Here is a 26,179-nt window from a genome sequence, read left to right as displayed (position 1 = left end):
GGAAAGTCAACGGGATACAATTCCTGATGGAAGAGCAGTTGCTATTCTAAGAGCCAGTTAACAAAAAATAATGCTGCAAAAAACTCGGGAGACAGGACGGCAGAACACACCCAGATGGCCTGTGGGAAATTCCCAGGCCTGCCAATGATGTGAGAGAGGACATCTTGTGAATGGGTGGGTACAGCTTGTTCTTCTGGGCAAGACAAACAGTGCGGGACTCTATATGCCAGGGTGGCTGAAGCCCCAGTGTCCAAGAGGCTTGCCCATTCCTCCCTGCCCCTGGCACTGAACCCAAGCTTCCATGGGGCACTGTGGAAGAGGCCTTGCCTGATGACAAGTAGACCAAACACGACCGTCCGTCCTCTAAAAATTGCACCCTTGGAATTGGGGAAAGGCAGAATAACCCTTTCACTAGCTTGATACTTAGCCTCTTGGGCTTCTGATAAATCCTTCTGAATAACCAAGCAGTTTTGTTTTTATTTTTAATACCTTGGCCTGAGCCCTTTAGATGCAGCCATTCTCAACTTACAAACACACACACACACACACACACACACACACACACACACACACACACACACTGATTCAATTGACAAAGGTTTTTAGGGAGTCTACTATATGTAAGGCAGCACACTAGGGGTTTCTCGGGGACATGCGGATGACAAAGACAGTGTCTCTCCACCCAGGAGCTAATCGAGAGAAGGGGGAAGAGTCAAGCAAACTTCATAATACACAGCCGGATGAAATGAAAAGAGACTTAGATCAAGTGCTGTGAGAGTTTGGAAGAGGGACGGGGCAAATAACATTGGGGCTGGTGGTGGGAAGGCAAGTGACAGCCTCATGGAAGAGGTGGCATTTGACCAGAGATGAGGATGAACAGAATTAACATAGTAGGCATGAAGGAAGAAAATGTGCCTGAGGACACAGCCAGCACAAATGCAGAGGCATACAAGTGCCTGGTACAGCTGGCATGCAGGGATGGCTGAGGAACCGCGGGGGCAGCCAGTGGGATCCATCAGAGGTGAGTGATGAGAGCTGCATGGCAATTTAGGGGATGACTCTAGCCACAGTGTGATGAGTAAATCTTAAATGGAGAGACAGCGCCTGGTGGTAGCAGTTTGAGGCTGAGACAATAGCTGAGAACACATGAGAAGTTCAGCAACTAGGAGAATTTCTAGTTACTTGGAAGGAAGAGTTGGAAGCACATTCTAGAAGGCTGTGGAAGAATGAACACAATCCACCAACTGCCTGGAAGGGGAGTGAAGAGTCCAAGATCACAGGTTCTCCCTGGCTGCCTGATGGGGCAGTGGTGTTGAGAAACAGAAACAGGGAACAAAAGAGGAACAAGAGATTATTCTTTGTAGCATGAGTATTAGTAGCAGTGTTAGTAGTAGTAGTAGTTTTGTTAGTGGAACAAAGACAAAAACAGCTCACACTTAATGAGATCCTATAGTCTGCCAAATCTGGGAGGCTGATGGGCTCAGCTTTGCATTGGAGGTGTGGGGGCACCCATATGCAGATGAATTCTAGGGTAAATCTGGGGTGCAGGCCAGGGCTGGCCATCTAACACTCAGAGACATTGAAATTTGAGTAACCACTAAAGCTGGGAGGATAGGTTAGATTGTGGAAAGGGACAGAGACAGACCAGAACTGAGACCAGCCCTAGGTCTCAGACACATTTTATTCGGTCTACATAATGCGTTTTGAAATAATTTTAATTACTTCTCAAACATTTAAACACTAGGAAATGTCATATCACATGAAAAGTCAGGTTTTCCAGCTTCTCATGGAAAATGAGATGCTCAGGAACACGGCGCCTGCACGCCTCTTCCATAGAAACGGCCTGGAGTGGAGCAGGGGCTGCTGCTTCTCATGGGGCATCAGAGGCCCAGTCTGCCACATGCCCCACCACCCCCTATCGCCTCCCACCTGGCTGGTGTCACTTATGGACTTTCATGGCTCCTGACCCCTGGCGTAGAGTGGGAAGCAGCCAGGGTGGCAGCTGGAGGAGCTCATGAAGAGGCCAGAGGAGGATGAATACCATGAAACAGAAACCAGGACTGGGAGGAGAAAGGTCTGGGGTGATGCTAAGGGGGTGGAAGCTTTGTGTGTCATGGTGGTGGTGGGGTGGCCCTTCTACCACTACCCCCCTCCAATGATGTGAAGATGAGGAAGTAAGGGAACACTCAACATTAGTCCCAGGGCTGAAATCTTTCACAGTTCACGTTGGTGCAGATGTGTGGAGTTGGAGGTGGATAGCTTCCCATCCCAGGCTGGGCACAGGCCTTTCCCTAAACACTGTTTCTACTGCTGTCGATGGTGACAGCATAATCCTTTTGCAGAAAACTTTCATTATTTGCTTATGTCCCTAATGGGACCCAAAGGCCAGTAAGTTAACAACTGTGCTGCTCAGGGCCATCACTTTCATCCACATCTAAGGTCACACTGAAAAGTTGCCTCACCTCAGCTGACCTTCTCCCTGACTGTGATCCAAGAGGGAAAGTCGGCCAAAGAGGAAAATAATGTGACTTCATGAAATATTCTGCACACGTTTACTGAAGGAAGCAGAATGTTTTCTGGGGCCAAGAAAAGCACTTTACAAGCTGCAGAGAGTGAGGGGACCAGGGTGGAAAATCTGGATTCTCCCCCAAACGTAAGTCTCAGACTCACCGCAGAGCAGCAGAAAGAGAAGGGTCAAGAACTCGGGGAGTCATTGTGTGCTCCCCTTCCTGCTGTGGCCCTCATTACAGTGGAACTGAACTAGAGGATGCTCAACGACTCAGAGGCACACCTGGCCCTGAGAATGAGACACTTAACAGTTTTTTTCCCAGACTACAGAGTAGGTGTGGCTGCAGGGGAAAGCAAGCAGACATGCTCCCTCCTGAGGCTAGCTCTAACGGGACACGTAAGGGATTGGGGCCAGGTTTGTATAAGAATGTCCTGGGAGGCCTTCTGCAAGCCAGGGAAGGCTGAAAGATATAACAGCTTCTCTGACATGGAGGGTTGGTCAGGATCTGCAGCATCACTGCTTGTGTTTGTGTAATTTTTCACCACTAAGTTACTGTGTGACCTTGGACAAATTTCTTAGCTTCTCTGGGCCTTAGATTTCTCAACTCTAAGATGAAGACTTTCCTATATTTCAAAAAGTTATGATGAGTCCATGAGAGAATTAACATAAAGCGCCTGGCACAAAGAAAGCCCTCAAGAAATGCTAGTATTATGACTATCTTGTTGCTGTCCTATGCTCGAATACACTGTCCCTAAACACTCTATTCCCACTGCTGTGAACAGTGGCAGCACAATTCTTTTGCAGAAAACTTCCGTGATTTGCTTATGTCCCTAATGGGACCCAAATGCCAAACTTGTAAGTCCATCCTGTTCTACTTAAAGGCAGCGGCACAGATAGAAAGCTGCCGAAAGACCATACTCTTTGGTCAGCCTTGACCCTGAGGCTCAACTGGCTCTCCCTGTTCCTCGACAGCCAGGAAAGAGAGAACAAGTTCTCTTTCTGCCTTCACTGTCCTAGGCTCCAGTAGTGCAGTGGGAGGAATGGTTTTTGGAAAACAATGTTTTTTTTTTCTTGCTTTTTAAAAAATTTTCTGAAATAGGATCTTCCTATGTTGTTCAGGCTGGTCTCAAACTCTTAAGCTCAAGTGATTCTCCTGCCTCAGCCTCCTGAGTAGCTGGGATTATAGGTGCGCGTCACCACGCCCAGCTAATTTTTGTATTTTTGGTAGAGACGAAGTTTCACCATGTTGGCCAGCTTAGTTTCGAACTCCTGACCTCAAGTGATTCGCCTGCCTTGGCCTCCCAAAGTGCTGGGATTACAGGTGTGAGCCACTGAACCCGGCCTACAAACAGTAGTTTTAATGTGCAACTGTATCTGTATTAACAACAGAACAGAGATACTAAATGCAGCAAGATAGGTGCAATGGAGCCGCTTCTTTACAAATCTGGTGTCAGGTATGGTGCTTATCACATCTTGTGGGCTGTGCTACACGTGAGGCAGCTTCAGTTTTGAGTTGTTGGTTGTTCCAGATTATAGAGTTTAAACTAATGCTGTGTCATTATGAGTCTTGAAATAACTGGGCCCAAATGTACTTTGAAACTCACTAAAATATAAGAAATGGCTAAAAGTATTTTTTTCCTCTTTCAAAATCTGTCTGATTTCATAGGAAGAGGACAAGTTATATAAATAAAGCAATTAGTCTAATAAGATTTTCTTCCAGGAGCCAGAGAACACTGTATTTTCTACCCAATGGCTGGATTTGGCTGTTGGGCAAACAAAATGACCTTCTCCATTCATTCAATTTCAGACCTTCAACAAAGGGCAGAGAGAGAGAGAGTTAGCAGCTAATGCTGGCAAGTTAGAAGGGAAGGAAACCATGCCACAGAACCTTCCTGCCAATATTCCAGAGCGATGATCCTAAATGGGGAAAAGGCATTTTATGGCTCTAAAGAGGGTCCTGGGGAGAAAGGGCAGAGAAAGAGCACAGGACACAGAATAGAGTATGGTTCACAGCCATGACGCCCAACCTCGCCATGGCCATAGACCCTAATGGCCACCTGGGGCTGGCGAGAAGCATATCATGCATGCGTGTTGCAGGCGCGTGTCCGTCTGAAGGATGCTGCTGGCACGCGCAGAGTCTGACCCAGTTATGAAGACCAACCTTCTCCTTTCATACCATCCTGCTGGCTGTTGGGGAGATCTGGAGACACCCTGTGCTAGCAGCACCCTCCAGTTCAGGGCAGTGGTCATTCAGGAATGTGGCTGCACAGTATAAGAAAGACACCAGGCTTGGACCTGGCATTGATAAGTCACTTTTCCATAGGAGAAGGCAGTGACAGACATTTAAATGTAAGATGGGGGTGGGATGGGGCTTGATAGGGTGGAAAGGACAGACAAGAGACTTCCAGAATCACTCTGGGGAAACTGTGATCTTCCCAAGTTCAGGTTCTTATACAGAATGGTGCTGCTATGGAATACTGGACGAGCCAAGAGAAGGAGAAGTGCTCTAGCCTGCTCAGATTGGAACTGGATGGAATTTGCTGGGGAGGGCTGGAACTAGTAACCTGCACACTCATAGCAATGGCCCACCCTGCCAGGTATCCAGACTAGTTTGAGAAAGGGGAAGCTACAGGAGTGGAGAGAGTAGAGAATGATACAATTTGATACAAGTTACCGCTTAAGAAGTGGTAGCCATTACTACTATATATGTATGCTGCATACTCTTTTGTTGCACTAGGCATTACGTATTCCAAATTTGTTGGATTTAATCCTTACAGCAACTGTGGTTATTACTCCATTTTAAAGATTAGGAAACTGAGAAACGGACCCATCTGTAACCTGTCACATAGTTTGGAAGTGCTACAGTCAGGATTCGAACTCAGACCTTTGCTCTCAGTCCCTGTGCTAGACTTCCTCTCAAGGCTACCAATCTTCTTATTTGGATTCTGGGTTAAGATACTTGGACCTACAGGTGAGGAGAATCACTACACAGTTTACTTTATTTTCTCCTAATAAATGACACTCAGGACTTCGCCGGATGAGAATTCACAGCACTCTGTGTGTTTCCTTATGTTGTACTTTTTGCTGGCTCATGTGACATTCTTTTTCCTCTGATTCTATGGAAGGAGAAGGGCTGAGAAGTACATACAGTGCAGGTGCTAAGTGAAGGAAGAGAAAAGTAACAGGGCTGGAAAAAATCCCAGGCATCCTTCCGCCTGAACACCTGGTTTTATTTCAAACTACTGAGGGTCTTTATGCTGGAAAAGATAGAAGGACACTTAAAATTTTCAATACTCAAAGAGCTGTTGGCCAGAAGAGGGGTTAGACGAGAAGTAATTTCAGGGAGAAATAAGTTCAGGGAGTGGAAGTTAAAGGAAGCATATCTAAGCATATCATAAGAAAAATGAAAACACATAATGTGGTTGTAATACTCAATACCATTAAGTGATGAGAGGGCTTCCTGGCAGGAACAGGATTGTGTCATTGAAAACATCTGAAGCAGAGCCGGACTGGCCTGTCCGGCGTCAGGTCGGTGGCCACACCAGCGGCCTCCACAGTCTGTGCCCATATCAAGGGACTCTTTTCTTTCTTCTCTTTTTGCATTTATCACTAAAAACTCTGGGAGGAGAAAAAAAGCTGGCATTTTGAAGACTGTCCTTCCCTCAGCTACAGATGCTTTGTTTTCCTTGAGTCTGAAATAGGCTTTTCTTTATAAAAAATAAAGTGAAATAAACTTGCTCAAGCTGATCTCCCTGAGCCAGTGAAGGAGGAAGTGGGCATGCTTGTATATTTGAGAATGCCGGCGGGTCAGTGCCTTACCTGGCAGGTTGTAACTGACCGGCATCAGAATATTCTGTGCGATATCTCCAGAGACACACTACACAGTGTACATTATTTTCTCTTGATGAAACTCAGTACGGTAAATGCCCTATACCATTCCTGCAGCGGGGCAGGGGCAGTGCTCAGATCTGTGGTGGGCTTGCTGGCTGTGTTTTCCATGCTGTCTGTGACTGGAATCCAGCAGCCCTTCATGAGCACGTACTCAATTCCTTTCCAAGGCTCCCAACACCCCACCTTTCCTGTGTTTTATAATCATGATTGCTTCCCTGTATCTTCATTCCTGTCATGGGACAATGCTGATTAACGGTAGGTAAAGGTTAGAGGCGAGTCTCGGAGATGGAAACCCAAGGCCATGCGGTTGCGCCAATGCCCGCTGTTAGACAACATGCTTTTATTCCTGACAAACCAGTCTCAAGCAGCTCTGACTGATGGGGCGGATTTCACTGCTCTCCAATGACTTCCAAGTGTTAAGAAAAAGCTGCTGCTACCCTACATGCCCAAGCTATACAAACTACTTTTTTCCAGGTATGATTCCCCAAATGTAGCTACTGAAGAGAAGTGAGTGCTAAACAAAGATTCCCTAGTGGGGACTATACAATATCCTTTATTCTTCTCTGATGAAATCGAGGCCAGTACCCTTCTTTATGCTGGATATACATTATCTTTGGCATCCAAACCAAATCTAATGATCAACTGCCCAAAATTATTGACCTTTGATAGTTGGCAAGGACAAACAAACAAAAAACAACAAAGTCAAATACTTTTGTTTGCAAGAGGTTTTCTAACTTGAAACAAAAAGCTTTTCTGACCCACAGACACTGGTTAGCAAATCTCCACACAGGAAAAGTTTCCAGGGTCATTTTACAAAAGCTTTGACATCTTTATCTTCCTGCCAGAGATGGAGAGAAATGAGACATGCAGCATGAGTACTCTATTTAAAATAAAGAAAAAAAATCCTTCACACAGCTATCAAAATGTAAGGACCTCCCACCTTAGGAAACTTACAATCTAATGAGGGAAAAAGAAGTAGAGAACAAGAACTTAAACAAAATTATATGACTTAAAAAGACCCAAATACAAAATCTCTGGGAAGAGCAGTGTTTTTCTGTTTTCTGCAGACACTGGCCTTGATCTGTCAGCAAATGGTTCCTTTTCTGAAGGGTGTTAACCTCACTAGGGGTTTCGGTAAGAGGCCTGTGGGGCAGCTTCCTTTCCTCAGACAGGCATTCCAGTCCTGACTGCCAGGCTGCATGTTAACCACTCCTCTTCCTCAAGGATCTTTTGATAACTTTCTTTTGGATTTCACCTAACAGTGTTTGAAAAACCAGCCCTAATGATCTGGGATTGGATCCTCTGCGTTATTCAGGTCCCATATTTCCTTCCTCTTCCCCAGCCTTCTCCTGGCTGACCACCTTTGCTGGCTTCCTTGAGCATTCCAGCCTCTCCCAGGAGGGGAGTAGGGAAATGGAGAGGAAGACAGTCAATGCTCCTGGAATTCACTGCCTGGCGACAGATGTGGGACACACTCAGGGCTAAAAGAGGATCCCTGAATTAACTGTGGTTCCCCCTCCTTTGTGCATAGAGGCAAGCAGGATTCCTGCAGACAATGCTCGGATGTCGAAATCTGAGAGGCTGGATGACAGAGAAATCCACATGCATACATACACACTTTAATTTCTATAAAGCTTAGGAACAAAAGCACTTTATAATCTCCTTCTGAGGCCAAGTTTACAGTGCTTCCAGAGTCGACAAAGGTGACTCAGGAGAATGCACCCAGCTCCTTTCAGCACTTGTTTAGCCCAGGCACCTGTGTGAGCTCAAAGACAAAGGTGCCGATTTCACCTGAGTGGAGCCTGAGCCACGTGATTTCTTCCTGGCAATGATTCAGCAAAGGAGTACTAACCTCTGAGACAAGGCTTCGGCTTCCTGAGCTCTGCTGACTCGCCTGGGACTTCCCTAAACCTTTCTGGACCCAGACGAGGGCAAACCTCAGCGGAACCTCAGAAGCCCTAAGTAAATGACAGACTTTCTTTTGCCTCATCATTATCAGCATTTTGGGATAATTTACTGCCAGCCTAAGAAACCTGATGACATGGTGACACCAGAAAACAGGTAGTGTATATTCCCAAACCAAGTAAAAAAAAGAAAAAAAAAAGGAAATAACAGCTGGAATGCCCTTTATTTTTTCTTTACACAAATGTGTGTGTCGTCATATGCCTTTGTTCTGTTAGCTTCTGAGGACCCTGCCAGTGTGAATACTCCATTCTCTGCGAGTCGCAGGCGAGGCTGCTTTTGAGGCACGCACATGTTAAGTATGAAACAGAAACATTTGAAACAAAGATGAGAAAAACAGAAGTGGAAGCAAGAAAAATAGTCTTTCCAGTGTGCTTATTTGGGTGCATATAAAATTACTTTTAGATGTGCGATTACTGGTTAATGATTTAGGGAATTCTTTTCAAGTAGAAATCCTGGGCTAAAAACTGTGTGTGCTCTAACTACCCCCGCGCCCACTGATTCTGCACTCCATGGGAAAAGTTCTCACAAGCAAGTCCTTTGTCCACTACCCACATCTATAGGAAATGTTTGAACAGCTACACACAAAGAACTCACAAGTCCACAACCTTGGGGGTGTTGTGGGTGGAGAGGGCAGTGGTAAAGGTGATGACAGGGAGGGCCTGTTGGGACATTAATATTAGATTAGGGGTGAAGAAGATGCTGGACCCTGCCTTGCCAATCACACAGTTTTAGAGGAATGCTGGACAGTACACACCCTCCCCAATCCTGAATGTAGGCACTCGCTGACATCACGCCACATGAAGCCCTGAGGTCTTTAACATCTGTAGCTCTATGGTATGTAACATAAACAGGTGTCTGAACAGTTTCCCCAGATACAGAATAACAATAATACCTTTCATTTAAAAAGGTAAGAGGGAGTTCAACAAGCTTTCCTTCTTAAATAAATCTCCATCTCAGGAAGCCATGGAAAGAGGCCCCTCCCACACTGAGATGGCAGAGAGAGGCACTGTGAAGGGCTGGCTTGGAGATCTCAGCTCTTCCTGCCTCCCAGTGGGAAAGGGCAGATCCAGCCGGGAAAGGATCTCCCAGGGCTCCAAGGAGGCAGCATGGGGCAAAGTCCAACAATGAGGATTCTCTCCTCCTCTGGTCTCTTTTCTGTTACAAATGCTTCTTTGGGGTACCCTTTGTTACTACCCTGGGGGTTGAAGGACACTTCTTGAGAAGGCATAGAGTTTCTCAAGGGATGCTGAAGAAATGAGTCGTGCTAAAACCACCAGGTAGTTTTGTCTGTGGCAAAAAATCATCAGGGTGACATAGACTCCCAGGCCAGGAACCTGAGACTCTTACATGGATTTAAGAGATGTGGCCAGGATCCACAGGGCAGCTTGTATGTGGCTCACATCATCTGCTCTTTCTGTATATTTGTATTGTAAACCATTTCCCCTCATTTGTGAAGATGGAGATCACTTTTTCTATACAGGCTAGAAATGTTTCTTCATACACACATGCTGAGCTTGTTTGTATAAGATATTCATTTATGTGGTGGTTTTAAAAACTTTTCCATTGTGGAAATTTTAGACAACAGTAACACAGACCCTCATGTATACTCATCACTCAGTCTTGATGGTTACTGACACATGCCCAGTCTTGTTTCATCTGTTCCTCCCCACAACTCCTGAATTATTTTGAAAGAAATCCTGGAAGTCACTTAATCAGTAAATACTTCAGCCTGTTGGTCCACTCTTTATACAATAGCCAGGGTGATCTTTTGCACATGAAGTAGTGATTGCATCATTCATGCTTGCTTGGAATTCTTCAAAGACTTACGTTGGCACTTCAGATAAAGTCCAGTCTCCTTCGTGTGGCCTAGGATATCCTTTGGGCTCTCACTGTTCCCTCAGCCTCCTTCCCTGAAGCTCTCACTGCCCCACCCCTTCGCTCATCACACTCTAACCAGCCTACCACTGAGCTACTCAAATGGACTGCTCCTTTCTCAAGACCTCTGCACACTTTCAAGCCTAACTTCTCTTCAGTCTTTTTTAAATGTCATATCCTCCAGATGGCCTCCTTTGGTGGCCCAGGTCATGTTAGATCTGCCTGTTAAATAAATGCTTTCAAAGAACTTTGGATTTTAATTTTTTTTCTCATTCAATTGTAAGTATACAGTTAAGGTACAATTGCTCTTTAAAATTTCTTTCTCTCTCCCCACCCCAACTGGACTGTGAATTCCACAAGAGCAGGATCATATTTGCCTTGCTCATCACTGGATTTCTAGCACCTCGCACAGAACCTGAGTATTGCAGAACCCATGCCTGCTATGCACGTATACGTTGATATAAGCCTATTATATAAATAAACAGATCAATATCTATTTGGCTATTTACACCCCACCTATGCGTCTTTGGTCAAGATTTAAAAGCTCCTGGAAAAACAAAAATACAATTTCCTTAGGAATAAAAGCCTACCGCAGCCTTGTGTAAAATAAAGCACGTAATAACCTTGATGATGTTGCTGAATTGTTCAAGAAGATGAGGATAATAACACCTCAAAGTGTATTGTGAAATTACTACTCACAAGTTAGCAATACTAATCACTTACTCTTGTATTGTGCATTCCACTTGGAAAACGCTTTCATGTATACTGAGTTATTTGAAGTGCGCACCGTAGGTGTTATTATCACACCTTTACAGACTGAAAACCAGTGGCAGGAGTCAAATGAGGTCTAGGGTGTGTTCTTTCCGTTCTAATATGTAAAGTCCCTTCATCTCTCTGGGCCTCAGTTTCCTAATCCACAGATGAGGAAATGTGGACAAAATATTTTTAAACTATTTCTAGCTCTACAATTCTGTGTTTATGTTTCTAATGATCACACAAAACTATAAAATTAAGGGCAAAGACAAATAATTACAGTTCACAACTTAGCACTCATGATTTCCCTACTGTTTTTAGAACTATGCAAAACACCATCCGATGGATTCAACTATTCACATCAGGAACTCCTGAAGTCACCAGGCTCCCAGAATGTCTGATCTTAGGTGGACACAAAATTCTGGAAAAAGGCGTCAAGTCAATAGTGGTAAAGAACACAGTATACCTTGATCTGGCCCTGTGCAACCAAATGAATGCTTGTTCAGAGTGCACGTACCACATCTTATTATCTATTCATCTGTTGATGGACACTTGGGTTGCTTCTACCTTTGGGCTATTGTACGTAATGCTGCTATGAACATGGGTGTACAAATACCTATTAGAATTCCCACTTTCAATTCTTTTGAGCAAATACCCAGAAGTAGAAGTGCTAGATCATATGGTAATTCTGTTTAATTTTCTGAAGAACCTCCCACCATACCATTATCCACGCCAGTTTACATCCTCATCAGCAGTGCACAAAGGCCCCAACTGATTTAAGTAATGTGTTAAATGGCCTTTGATGAGTCACAATTTCTCAGTGCTTCATGGTTTCCTCCTCTATAAAACGAGGGGGTGGGAATGGACAATCTCTAAGTTTTCTTCTGGTAGTAAAATAACTATATTGGCCTAATTAAATCAAGTTGCAATTAGAGCCAGAAAGCAGCCTGAGTGGTTGGCATAGCACGCCTTGCTATCTCAAACCCTCCTCCTAATATGACAAATACTTTTGCAGAGATAAGGACAGAGTGTAAAAAACTCATTTCATGCATGCAGCTCTCAGCGGTAACAGTGCAGGACACTTTCTGGTAGGTACCCTGTGCCAAGCACTGCTTCAGGCACCCACACGTTACCTCATGCCAACCACGCAGTAGCCCTGTGGGCTGGATACCCCACCTGCTGAGGCATGGAAGAATTATGCCATTTGCCCAAGGAAATGGAGAGGAAACTAAGGCATGCAAGACTTATGCCATTTGCCCAATGTCACACAGCCTATTAGTCAAAGAGCCAAGATCTGCCCCCAGGCAGCTCTGCTCTGGAGGTAGGTTCTTAACCAACGCAATTCTGATGCCTTTCCCTCCTCAGTGTGTCTCCTCAAGTCTAGTCTTGAGTGCTCTGAATATTTCTTTCTTCTCTTTGATCACATTTCTATTTAAATGTCTCAGTCCCCTGCAAAGACTAGCTGAATGTTCTCATCTATACCATTTAAGCTTCTTGTTTTTAGGCATGGAGAGTAAAATGTACAAAAAAAAAAAAAAAAAAAACAAAGAAAAAGAAAAAGAAAAAAAAAATCCCAGAAATCCTCTTAGTGATTTTTTTTTTTTTTTTTTTTTTTTTTAGTAATTTTATCTGACAATATTTAAGTGTTTTTAAGAAAATTACATTGAAGGTACATGCCTTGAAGGAGGAAAACACGGAATGCTTATTGTGTGCCCGGGAAGTTTACCTATATTATTTCATATAATCCGGACAATCACCCTTTGGTATGGATTTTATTACCTCTATTTTACAAGCAAGGACGCTAAGATTCAGAGAGGCACAGAGGCTCGCCAAGGTCACTCAGTCGGAAGGTAACAGGAGTGGGAGGCAGGGCTTGCGCTGTGAGCCCAGAGCCCCTGCTCCTTCCTATGTGGAAGACGCCCAGAGAGAGTGTCAAGTGTCACTTAGGAAAATGAGTGCTAGACACATGATATGTAACAGTCGCAGCTGCTGCCTCCATCAGTGGAGCAGCTGGCATGAGAAAGGAGCTGAAATAAAGAGAAGTGAAGGGACTTGTAATTTCCCAAAAGTGAACCTGCAAGGAGAGAGAACAACTCAGTCTCCACTGTATGCGATTCTTCTTAGGCACCAGAGGCTGTTTCCTCTTGGAGGAAAGACCATGAGGCTATTACTGGATAATATATTTGCTCGTTACCAAAAATATCCATATTTACATAAAAGATATAGCTTGAAGTAACTGAGCTCACCTGGTTAAAAAGAAACAGTCTTAGAAATTCCATATGAATCTTAACCTTGCTTAGTACTTGTCCTAGGTTCTAGGCTAAGGGAATGATACCTAATTTCATATTTAGTTGGAAAGAACTCTCTCAAGAGGACTCTGAAACACGAGAATAAGGTTGAGGACTTCTAAAAACGTAAAGACAAAAAATTAGGAATATCCAACCCAAATGGTGATGTGGCCTCTTACGATTTCTACTAGACCTAGATTCAAAAGGCATATGGTATCTATCAGAGAAACACTGATCTGGATTGCTAATCCAGTGTTTATACCACATTAGTTGAGTTCTAAATACAAAAATTTCTTGAGGCATGGACTGACTTTTATTTCCTACCCTTCATGGTACCAAGCCTAGTGACCAATGCTGACAACAGGCATTTCTTTATGGCTTGAACCAGTATTTTCATGTGAATTATGAACTCTGGGATCCTTCATCTAAATATTAAAAACTACTAAATCAGCTACAGTAATTGGACTAAATATGTGGGGTATGGAAAACCGTTAGCATGATGAAGGTGGCAGTTGCCGGCCACAGAAGGCTGGCATGCTTTTTCGCAGAAAGCCCGGTTCTGGGCCATGGAAGTAGGAAAATGATCATGCAAAGTCCGCCTCCCTCTGCAGCATGATGAGGCTGTGTTATTGTGGTTTACGTTATCAAAATTGGCTGCAGCCAACCCAGGTGAGTACATTTCCCTTCAGGAAGTTAAGAAACTTCATGGCACAAATCCACGAAGACAAGCCTTTCTCTATGACTTTTTTTTTTCATAAAATTACAAAAGCCATGTTTATGGTTTCCTCTAAAATTTCCACTAATATAAAAATGAACTGTTCTTACAAAAACATGTTAGATAGGAGACATTTGGTAGAATCCCAAAGTACTGTGAGATTTTTATTTCTGTGAGATTAATGCTTTCTCAATTTCAGGAGGGTACTGGCACCTCAGCTTGAGAATCGAGCCATGTGTTATGATTCACTTTGGTAATATTTGCCTCAGAAGGATTTCTGTGATTATTCCTCTTTTAGTGATGTAGAGAATTCTCAGGGACAATCAAGCCTTCAGCCCCAGTACACAGTGACCCACATAAAAAATGTCCTTGAAATGGCACTGATTATAGGGCTAGAAGTTTCTAAAGAGAAACAAGTCTTTCAACATGATAGCAAATATTTCTCACATTTCACTTTTGCCTCAAATTACTGAAAGGATATAACTTAAGGATAGTAATTCTTATGCCATAGATACTATCCAACAAAATATAGATTGTTCTGATTTATCCCTTCTCGAACAACTGATCTTTTATTTGCCTTTATATCCCCCCTCTGCATATAGTAGGTGAAAAAACATGATTTTAGAACTCAACTAATGTGGTTACAGAATTGACCCAAATTACATGTACTTTATTTTCAACATAAAGGCGTCCAATACATGTTTTTCCTCAATTCAAAGGCGTCCAGCACAGTGCCTTAAATGCACACACAGAAAAGACTTTCTCAACATGATCCATTACAACACTGCACCTGCAGGCTGGGCGTGGCACCTGGCTTGCATAAGAATAATTTGGAGGCAAAAGAGATCTGCAGAGGTTTGGAAAACCTTCCTTCTCCTCTCCCAGCCCTAAGAGAAAGGCCCTTCATCCTGGCTCCTTGAAGATGCCAACAGAAACACAACTGATATAATAACAGGCTGGGAATGGCATTCGCTTGACCCAAAACTCTGGCGTGGCCTGACTGTATGAAGGGGAAACATCACCTCCCCTCAACTAAAGTTTGAAGTGCTAGAAATACTTGCTATTTGGCAAACAAAGTTATCAAGGACTATCAAAATTGGCCCCAAAATAACTATTGCATAAGAGAGGGTGTATTGCATAAGAGAGGGTAACAGCCTGAGAGAACTCTGGTTCTTTGCTTCTTTAGATTAGAACACAAATTTTAGTTAGAGCTAGTGGTTTACTGGTGGGAGGCACTGAAAAGACACCAGAAGCACATAAAACAAGCTGGTCTGCAATAGATCAGAAGCTAGCTGGGTAAGCCAAACTTACAGATTTGAGGATCCCTGTGGCATCTTCATGGAGCCAGGTAGGGTAGACCACCTCGTCATTCAGTATGGCCTCAAAGAGGTCATCTTCGTTCTCTGCCTCAAAGGGCGCGTGACCGCAGAGCATCTCATAGAGCAACACGCCCATTGCCCACCAGTCTACTGCAGGCCCGTACAGCATTTCCTGGAGGATCTGTGCAAAGAGGGCAGCAGGAGAAGGTGGTTCATACATCAGATTAACAAATGTGTTCTTCATAACTAGGGAAATTGATGCACTAGGAAATATCAAAGTTGTTTTTTTTTTTTTTTTTTTTTTTTAAAGTCTCCTGTGCTAGCATGCATATTTCATTCCACTTCTACAGAGTGGTCTGTTTTCCCTGTGGTCAACTCAGAGATGCCTTCTCTGGTATGGTGAGCAAATATTTATGATTGGGCCCCAGTGATGGGCTCGTGCAGATCCCCAACAGAAAGGGTTCTGGAAATGTATCAGTGAGGAAAAAAAAGGAGACTGGGTTCACTCACTCATATGGGAAGGATTCAAGAGCCTTTCTTTAGTTCTGCCAAATGATGCTGAAATTAAATCACTAAGTAGAGACAAAGAGGAAAATAAATATAAATAGCCATGAGTGGCGTTCACTTTGTCTTCATTTAGTGCTAAAGCCCAAAGCAACTGCAAAATCTACAAATTTTTTTTTTTAAACTCAAATTCTTATTAGAGTGACTTAGGCCATTTTCAGCCATCATTCGCCCAATGAGCCATAAACGAGTCTAGAGGTGTCGGCTTTCAACACTGCCCCCAACGCTGCAGCACATAAAAGCAGCCAGTGGCATTTCTGGTCAGTTACTGGAGAGCTCAGATTTCAGAGCTGCATCAAGCAGCTGCACTCACCTCTGGAGCGATATAGTCTGGCGTGCCACAGAATGTGGCCGTGGTGACGCCATTGCAAATCCCCTCCTTGCACATTCCGAAGTCTGCCAGTTTACAGTGACCCTCGTGGTCCAACAGGACGTTGTCCAGTTTCAGATCTCTGAAAGATACAAAGAGCAGCATGAGATAGGGCAGCCGGACCCCAAACCATCCACCTCTCAGAATGGGCACTCACACACACACACACACCCACCCACCCACACACACACACACAAGTGAGGCCACATGCGGCCATGTGAGCTTCTCTGTGCTATCTGGATGACAAATTTAGATCAAGTCTCAGAACTTGCCTCATGGCTCCAAGATGATGGGCCCATTAAGAATGGGCTAACAACAGGAAAATGTGGGCTGTCCTTTAAAAACGGAGGGCAGAATGTGGCTTTTCTAGGCTTTCCACTTACCTTGTACTCAGCCTATCCCCCACCCTCCACTCTAGCACCCATCTCTACCCATCAGAGTCAGAGTGAACACCCATAGGGGAGGTGGCCACTGTGTGCCAGGGGTGATGACAGGCACTAGGAGCACAGCTGATCTTCATCTGCAAGGAACTCACAGTGTAATGGGAGACAAATATTTCCTAGGCTAGAAGCTCCATGACGGCCGGGATTGTGTTTATGTGGTTCGCCATTATGCCTGGCATAATGTACTTAAGAAATACTTGTCAGCCGGGTGCCTGTAATCCCAACATTTTGGGAGGCTGAGGCAGGTAGATTGCTTGAGTTCAGGAGTTTGAGATGAGCCTGGGCAACATGGTGAAATCCCATCTCTACAAAAAATACAAAAATTAGTTGGGCATGGTGGCATGCACCTGTAGTCCCACCTACTTGGGAGGCTGAGGTGGGAGGATCACTTGAGCCCAGGAGGTTGAGGCTGCAGTGAGCTGAGAGTGCACCACTGCACTCCAGCCTGGGCGACAGGGTGAGACCCTGTCTCCAAAATGAAAAGAGAGAGAAAGAAAGAAATGTGTGTGTGTGTGTGTGTGTGTGTGTGTGTGTAAAACAAATAGATATATATCTTATATACAGACACACACACACACATATGGACAGGACAGACAGGGGAGGGGCAAGGGAGGGGCAACACACCAATTGCTGTATCATCCTAGTGGCATGATGAAGGTATGAACCAAGTGCTACGAGAGAAACATAAGAGAGAACAATTCCTTCCAGTGGGAGGAGAGAGAGACAGCCTCACAGCAGAAGTAGAAGTTGAGCTGGGTCTGAAAGCATGAGTCAGAGTCTCCCAGGCAGAGAAGGGGGAGTGAGAAGGCCGCCATGGAGAGGCAGATGGGGCGGGGACATGGCAACAAGCCCAGTGGTGTGGCTGTGCAGGTGGACTCAGAGAACCCTGGGTATGGTGGAGGAGGCTGAGGGGTGGGCAGCACAGGACACAGGAGTGCTGGGGCCATGAAAAATCTCAGGGCTACAAGGAAAGTTAAGTCCTTCAAACGATGAAGGGTCCTGAATGTCACACTAAGGAATTTTGATTTTCAGATATTAGGCAAAAAGAACTTCCTGATGCTCCCTAATTAAGGGAGTAACTGATTCCTGGCTGGACAAGAAAAGATCAGTTAGGGGAGGCTGAAACCATCCAGGGAAGAGATGTTAAGACTTGAACCAGAACAGTGATGAATGGAATGGAAAATAAGGAGTCAGTCAGGAGAAAGGAAGCAGGGCTTTGGTGAAAGCAAAATCAGTAATAAGGCTTGATAATCACTTAGAGATGGGCAGAGAGAAGCAGCAGAAACGACTCCTGGGTTTCTGTCTTAAATCCAGTAGGTTTGTGGGGATGTTAACCAGGAAAAGGAAAACCAGAGTGAGAAGAGGGTTTGTTTGTGGGTACCCCAGGTGCACAAGAAGCCTAATAGATTATGGAGACTCTGGTTCAAGGCATTTTCCACTCCTCCTCCAATCCCTAAGAGCAAATTCACGTGGAAGGAAGTGAATACTCAGCAGCAGGATTGTTTAGTAAAGAGTCCTCAAGGTCAGCAGGAACATGGCCGTGTACTGATAAAGCTGTCTATAAATAAAAGGCAGTGCTCTCTTAAAACAACCCGCTTCCCAGCACAGGCACAGGGTTCTCCTGTTGCCAACCATTCCCCAGGGCACTGTTACAGAGGGAAGGTGGCACTGCTAGCCTCCCAGGCACAGTCTAGGCCGGACAGAGCAGCAGCTTGGCCTTTTGGGTGAGACATTTACACTTTGGTTTTTAAAGGAACAATATGCTCAGAGGCAACCCACACAGGCTGATCAGTGACGAGGAGGCTGCAGGTCCCTAGGGTGGCCTGGAGCTTTGTGGTTAACTGCCATTGTGGGAGGCTGCCATGGCCTTGGGCCGCCTGGAGCCCCCCTCGCTGTGGCATCTTCACAGTGGCTGCAGCTGACTGCTCTTTCTGGAGTGTCACATTCACTGTGGGTTGTATCAGGGCACTTGAGGTTCTATTTTCCTGCCTCAGTGTGAGAATCAAGGTCTGTTGGCCTGCATGGCCCAAGGCAAAAGGTTGGTGTCTGTCCAGCCTGGATCACGTTGCTGGCTTGGAGGAGGTAGGTGATGACAGAACTGGCATGACTGGTTTCCACACAGTGTCCTGTGAGTTGATACAGCCTGGCCATGCAGGTCTTACAGAAAATGGCCACTAGAAAATGCCCAGGAATGGAAAGCAAGTCTGGTATTCCAGGAATCCCCAGTAAGTGTGGTTAAAGCAGCACAGCTTTCATGGCACAGATCAATGGAACGTAGAACAGACTTCTCTGCTCTTAGCAGCAGCCTCCCCAGGTGTCAGGGGCATAAGGCAAAGGCATGCTGAGTACCTGTGCACCCACTTCAGCGAAGCAAGCTTTCTGTGTCTCTAACCCAAACCCAGTCCTGGCTCCAAATCAGCCCTTCTCCATGCAGAATCCCATGTCCCATATAAGTGAGTGTTTTCAGTGGGCTGATTTGTGGAAGCCGCTTCCTCCCCTTGTCCCACCACACGCACACAATATGAGCACAGCCAATTTAACCTACAAGAGGTTGCGATCACAGCAGCGCAGGTCGGGAGCAGAGGTGAGGATGACTGGGGTCCTGTCCAGTGAAGGAGGCCAACACTCTCAGTTCTTCCACAAGTGTTTTCTGACTTGGGAGGCACTGTAAGGCCTGGGTCCCTGGCTCTTCTGGGGCTGAGGGCACACAGTAGAGAGGCACCTGGCTGAGGTTGGACACACTAGTCTGCAGCCCCAGGAGAGAGCACAGCCGGGGGGACAAAGCCCATGAGCCCAGCTTTATCGACACTGTGTCCTAGCCTGACAAGCCAGGCCTGTGTGGACCTGAGCCCAGAACACTCTCACTCACATTTCCAAACAAGGTCACTGAGTTTCAGAATTTTCCCGAAGCCAGTATGCCTGCTGAGGTCTTGGAAAGGATCTTCTTGGGCAACAGAAACAAGTGCTAACAGAAATCCACAATGGTCTCAAGAGTTGACCCGCAGTTGCTTAAGAGTTTGTGACTAATGTCCCAGGTAAGAGGTCTGACTGCTTATTACTCAGCTGCTGTCATGGGCAGCAGGAATTGCGCAGGGAGGGAAAGTGCTGGGCCATCAGTTTTGTCCGTCAACTATTACAATCAGCTCTGCATGGGGAAGTCTTGGGACGCAGCTCTCAGAAGACACAAGTGGGCAAGACAAGAATGTGACTCATCCTGGTCACAGGATGCCCGAGGCCACAAAGGCAGGTTAGACACCTTAATCCTGATTTCAATCTAATTTTAGGCATTCTCAGAACTGTATGAGCCGTAAAGGAAACGCCATGGCTGTTCTCACACCAGGTGCTATCTAGTAAGAGATCACTCAAACTGGGATCCCAAGAGGGTTCAATAAAGAGCATAATGTAATTCCCGGTTGCCAGTTCTGCCTTCAGCAATAGTATCTCATACCTGCTCTGTGAAGTCTGTTCTGATGTCCCCAGAGAGTCATAGTAATATCAACTCTGCTTCTAGGGTGCCCAGTTTATACTTCTATGACAGCACACCCTGCACTGTATTCCAGAAGGCTCTGTCTGTGCACCTGTCTTCCTTCTTAGCAGCTCCAGCATGGTCCTGGCAGGAGGTGCTGACCAAAGGGATACACAGAAGCATTTCAGATGGACCCCAATATGACTGCCCTGGCTAACTCGGAGCCTATCTTATTTTTAGGGGATGGAAGGACACTCCATAAACTTTGCTCCAAAGTACTTAAACTTATAAAAAGCCACATGTTTTACCCCTTAGAGACAGACTCGAGAGGGAAAAGAAGAAACCTGAAATCAAAATTTAAATTCTTCTCTTTGGTGAAGCTGGAGAAAGAAAGAGATTTTGAAGGGTCAATTATTAAACAACGAGGATCAAGCAGAACGCTTATCCTTGTGCTGGCTTGCATCCAAACGGAAGAGCAGAACATGGAGGGGGTGACTCAAACAAAGCCAAAGATTACAGAGCCATTTACAGTCATGGTCAGCTTCCACTCTAAAGGGAAATCATGCCTTTATTTTTTTTTTTAAAGCAAAAGAAGTCACCCTAAGCCTCTTGACTTTAGTTTGAAATATGCAGAGGTCAGTTTTTGGCTTAGGAGTGCCTCAGCTTCCTATGCCAACATGTAACTCAGCAGCCGAACTTAACAAGGCTACACAATGAAGATTACAAGTTCATACAGGGCAGAGGCTCAAATCCTAAAATGCCAAAACCACAATTACCGGCTCGCCATTCATTAGCTCATTGAGCACCGGTATTTAATAGCTACAGCTTTTGTCATGCAAGCATAGAAGGGTAGAAAGAGTTATTCTATCCTCTGTGCTTGTCTGAAAGCTACATTGTTCTTGCTGGGTAATCAGGGTTACTTAAAATGCCCACAGTAGTTTCAGAGAGAATTCCCAAGTGATTGAAGACAAAGGAGATTCAGAAATTGGATTTATTTTGTTTCCACCATAAGCTATCCCGAGAGTAATAAAACAGATTGACATGAGTCTTACTGCTTAGATCACTAGAATCAGTTACTCTTCCAAAAGAAATAAAGGAAAGCGAGCTGAGAGCTGGCTCCTTGAACAAGAATGAATCTAGGAGGCTATTTATATGAACTATTTTTAACATATTTTTCAACTTTTATCATGGGAAATTTCAAAATAGACAAAAGTAGGGAGAATGACACAACTCTCCTATCGATCAAACAGCCTTGGCGGCTGCCACTGCACATTCAAACATGTTCCCTCTCTACATCGACTCCCTCCCTCCCTGATCCATCTTTTATCAGATTATTCTGAAACAAATCCAAGACATGAACTATGTCATCTATAAACATTTTAATATCTGAATCTAAAAGATAATATTTAATAAAGTACAACTTTGATACCCGTTATCATAAAATACACAGTCAATTTATGATTGTCAGCATACTGCCATTTGTCTGTTGCTCCTTTGGGGGTGGTGAGTCTGTGGGTCTGTCCAGAAAACCTGGAAAAAAGCTTTTGTGAATAACAACAATAACAGTGTCTTCAGTGGTGAACATACACTGAATGTTCATCAAATGCTAAGTGCTTTATCCATATTATTTTATCCTCAAAATAACCCTATGAAGTAGGCTCTATCCCAAGATCATATAGGTAGACAGGGGTAAAATCAGGATTCAGATTTACTTCTGCTCACCTCCAAGGCCTGGGCTTGTAACTTACTACACCAGGCCCAATCCCTTCTATGTAGTGGTGTCACTGGCCAATCCTCCTGACAGACTGTTTCCCGAAAGGACTTTAATTGAAACAAGAACCACCTGAGAGAATCAATAAATATCCTAAGATGGCACTATGATAAAGGGATGTTTTATGCATATTACTATGAAATGCATAATCGAAATACTGCAAAGCAAGGTTCTTTTCTTCTTCTTCTTCTTCTTTTTTGCTTTGCTTCTTAGCTTGTGCATAAATAAATAGTTCAATGGATTTTACAGTCCTTGAGGATACAGGAATAGGGGAGTGCACAGCAAATCTCTCAAGTGGTCAAATGTGCAGATCATTTGCTGCCTTCCCCTGAGGAGGAGGAACTAGCATGTAGGTAAGTGTGAAAAGGGGGCATCTGCCAAGTGAGTGAATGTGGGTTATGATCTTAATTTCAGAATAAAACTACTTAGGACTGGCTTGTGTTTCAAGTGTCTCGGTTTATACTTAAAATTGTTTCAAAGCAAGACTGATTGTATTAAATTGGCAAAAGACTTTTGAAAAGTCACGGAATTAGCAAAAGTGTAACATTTGGTTTCATTTTGAGTCAGACAGTAGTGCCATTCAAGTATCACCTGACATGAGATATCCATCCCTTCACCCACCCAACCGTTCTTTGAGTATCGTCCATGAGCCTGCCATATGCCAGGATCTTGGGATACAATAGTAAGCAAAGGGGGCACCATCTCTACCCACAAAGGGGTTAATATATGGTGGGAGAAGCAGACAGATCACCATACAAGTAAATTTACAATTATCAACTGTGATGAGTGCAATGAGGAGAAAACATGGGAATAGATCAAGGGATAGCCTGACCTAGCACTGGGGGAAGATTTCCCAGGAAAGTGACATTTGAACTGAGCTGTGAAGATTATTAACCAAATGAAGAGACAGAAAGAAGGGAAAGTGAGGGTAAGGAGAATTTCAGAAGGAAGGAACAGAGGTGAAGGGGTTCAGTCAAGAAATGAAGACTAGTGTGGTTGGAGTCCTGGGTGGTGAGAGAAGGGAGCCTGGAGACAGGAGAGAGCAGGGACCAGATGAGGCAGGGGCCAGTGAGGATTTCAGTCTTTAGCCCAATAAACCATGGAAAACTCTGAGTCAGGAGAGGGGTGACATTAGATTTTCATTTTACAAGACTCCAGATCAGAGGAGTTGAGAATGAACATGAGGAGATCATTTGGGAAACTACTAGAGTATCCAGGAGATAAATGATGGTGGCCTGGTATAGGGAGGGCGGTAAGGTAAAGAGAACTAGATGTGTCAAGAACTATTGGGGGAAAGCAACGGAATTTAGTAATGGAAGGATGTAGGGGATAAAGGGAAGGAGGTATCAGCAGGTTCTTGATCACAGAATTTATTTTGGACAGATTGAGCTACTTTTTTTAGACATACAAGTGGAGACATTTAATAAGCAGCTGAATACACATGGCTAGATGTCAAAGGGAAGGCTGGATCAGAGCTACAAATCTGAGTCATTACCTGGGTGTGGATGAGTTCACCTCGGGAGAAGGAATGAAATGAGGAGAGAGCCTGGGACTGAGCCTTGGGAAGAGGATCTCCTGAGGCCAAGATCTCTGGTCTTCTTTACACTGAGACTACAAAAACTAGTGATGAATTATACTCACAGTAGGGTAGTGGAGCTGTGTACCTAGAGAGTGGGGCCCAAATCTTTTGCCTCCATATGGGCTATCTATAGTCCAGGTAAGCTTTAAAAAGATTAAGGCCGGGCACAGTGGCTTATGCCTGAATCCCAGCACTTTGGGAGGCCAAAGTGGGAAGATCACTTGAGCCTGGGAGGTCAAGGCTGCAGTCAGCCATGATCACACCACTGTACTCCAGCCTGGGTGACAGAGTGAAACTCTATCTTAAAAAAAAAGTAATTAATAAAATAAAAAGATTAGAAAAACATCAACCTTGTACATTCAGAATAACTCAATGAATTCTTTTCAGGTTAAATTCTCAATCTCTGCTATGTGATGTGATACTCTTGTGAGTGCAAAATTAAGAATCTTATTTTACAAAGATATTGGCTGCTGCATCCTATGTAATTAGCAAAAAAGCTAAATTATGTATCAATCGTGGAATGGCTAAATTATGGTATTTCTATGACAGAATCTTATGAAAGCTGCCAAAATTTTATGAAGGACTAAAAATGTAAGGAAATTTTTATAACAGAATCTTTAAATGTTATTTGAAAATGTTTTTTTTGATTATAAAAGGTAATATTTTCATTATATAAAATTGATCATTCCTGAAAAAAGTACAGAGAAAATGATGATGGGTTCAAAGTCTTCCAATCTTTTCTTCTCAATGCTACACTAACACAATATTATACAGCAACATACTTTTCTCACTTAACAATTGTCTTGGACATATTTATACCTCCTATGCCTCTGGCTCATTCTCTATAATGGTTACATACAATTCCATTATAAAAATGTACCACAATTTAACCAGTTCCTCTCCATAAACATTTGGGTTATTTTAAATTTTTTGCACCTTCCAACAATGGAGTAATGAACATGATTTGCACACTTGTAGGAGTGTTTATTTAGGATACATTTTTTTAGACGTGGAAATGCCACATCAAAGGGCATAAATATTTAAAATTTAAACAGATGTAGAGATATTGTCTTCCAAAAGGGTTGCATCAATTTATATTCCCACCAGTAGCACATGAAAGTGTCAATGTTTTGGCTTCCTTGTTCAGGCTAGATGGAATCATCCTTATAATTCTTGCCAAACTGCCAGTGAAAAATGAGCTCATTGTTTCAACTTCATTTTTTGACTATTAATGCAATTAAGCTTTAAGTAGAATATATGTTTAAGGGCCATTTGTATTTTTTCTTGCCTATTCACATGGTTTAACCATTTAAAAACTTGAGTTGTTTATCTTTTTGATTATTTTTTAAGAAGCTCATATTACGGAATAGTAATAATTTGTTATATTGGTTGTATGGGTTGCAAATATTATTGCCTGGTTGAAGTTTTGTTTTGATATAGTCCAGTTATCGATCTTTCCTTCATAGCTTCTGGGTTTCATGACTTACTTATATAGGCTGATACAATGCTAAGTGAAAGAACAGGATACAAAGTTATATTTTCAATATTCTCTTTTTGTTACAATTGTGAGGGAGAGGGATAAAGAAAAGGAGAAAAGACAGGAGGAAAAAGGAGATGAGGAAACACATAAATGTCTATTTCCAAGTGATATGCTTATGAGTGATTTTTGTTTTCTGTTTTGGATTTTCTAAATTTCCTACAGGAATCATGTGTTACTTTGTTAACCAGGAAAAAAAATCATTAAAATGTGTTTACATATTCTAGCTTTAATCCTTTTTTTGTTTGTTTGTTTCTGTAGTATTTAAGACCATAATTCCCAAGGAAGATGTGCAGGGAAAAGGACTCACTGGTCAGAGTGGAAAGGATTTCTTTTGGAACCCAGGCTCCAAGGGAATGTTGGAAAAAAACATCTTATTTGCTTAGAGAACCTGCACATTTGTAGACTTAGAATTGAACTTGTTGCCATCAGTTCATTTTTTTTTTTTTTTTATTACCACAGAAATTACTTAGTGTCTACTAAGTGTCTATGATTGTTGTGGATGGCATTTATATTTTCAATAGCTCCACAATGTGTCCCTGAAGTCTGAATGAACTTAAGTATGAAAATGAATTTCCTACTAAAAGCAGCAGCATTCCTAATTATTAAATGAGGTCCCTATGCCATTTCTCCTCACAGACACTTAATCTGGTGTTCCTGAGACTGACCTATTGGAATATCTGCTGAAGACCATGTATATGAGATGTGAACACTCATCATTATGAGGCTGAATGCAAAATAATTCATTTTATAATGAAGCAAGTCAGTAAAACAATATCCAGCCAGTAAGTGTCACCAAGGCTCTTCTGAGGCTCTTCCCCACTACCCCCTCATACCTCCTCCCAGCAGCTACTTGGGATGAGAAATGACAAAAATGACTCTTATTTGAATCTGGTTATTTTACCCTCTTTAAAACAGAGCCAGGGCAGGAGAATTGCTTCAGTCTAGGAGATTGGGACCATCCTGGGCAACATAGTGAGACCCTGTCTCTACAAAAATTTTATTTATTTATTTATTTATTTATTTATTTATAGTCTCATTCTGTAGCCCAGGCTACAGTGCAGAAGCGTGATCACAGCTCACTGTAGCCAGGACCTTCTGGGCCCAAGCGATCCTCTCACCAGCTATCCAAGT

General features: G+C 43.6%; 1 protein-coding gene across 6 annotated transcripts in view; it reads right to left on the bottom strand.

The window, feature by feature from the left end:
• PRKCH (protein kinase C eta) overlaps positions 1 to 26,179 on the bottom strand; it is a 233,293-nt gene that overhangs the window by 4,873 nt on the left and 202,241 nt on the right. For all 6 annotated transcript variants that reach the window (XR_013396298.1, XM_077941097.1, XM_077941098.1 and 3 more), the window contains 2 exons: positions 16,193 to 16,331; positions 15,308 to 15,496 (listed from right to left, as the gene is read on the bottom strand). Coding sequence is in view for 5 of the 6 variants with exons in the window: in XM_077941097.1 (XP_077797223.1) it covers positions 15,308 to 15,496; positions 16,193 to 16,331 (328 nt within the window). In the remaining variant the exon portion in view is untranslated. The remainder of the gene's footprint in view (positions 1 to 15,307; positions 15,497 to 16,192; positions 16,332 to 26,179) is intronic.

Source organism: Macaca mulatta, chromosome 7 (assembly GCF_049350105.2).
Source record: "Macaca mulatta isolate MMU2019108-1 chromosome 7, T2T-MMU8v2.0, whole genome shotgun sequence".
NCBI classification, from domain to species: domain Eukaryota; kingdom Metazoa; phylum Chordata; class Mammalia; order Primates; family Cercopithecidae; genus Macaca; species Macaca mulatta.
The sequence above is the reverse complement of the archived record's forward strand: the minus strand, read 5'-3'. Positions and strand labels throughout refer to the sequence as shown.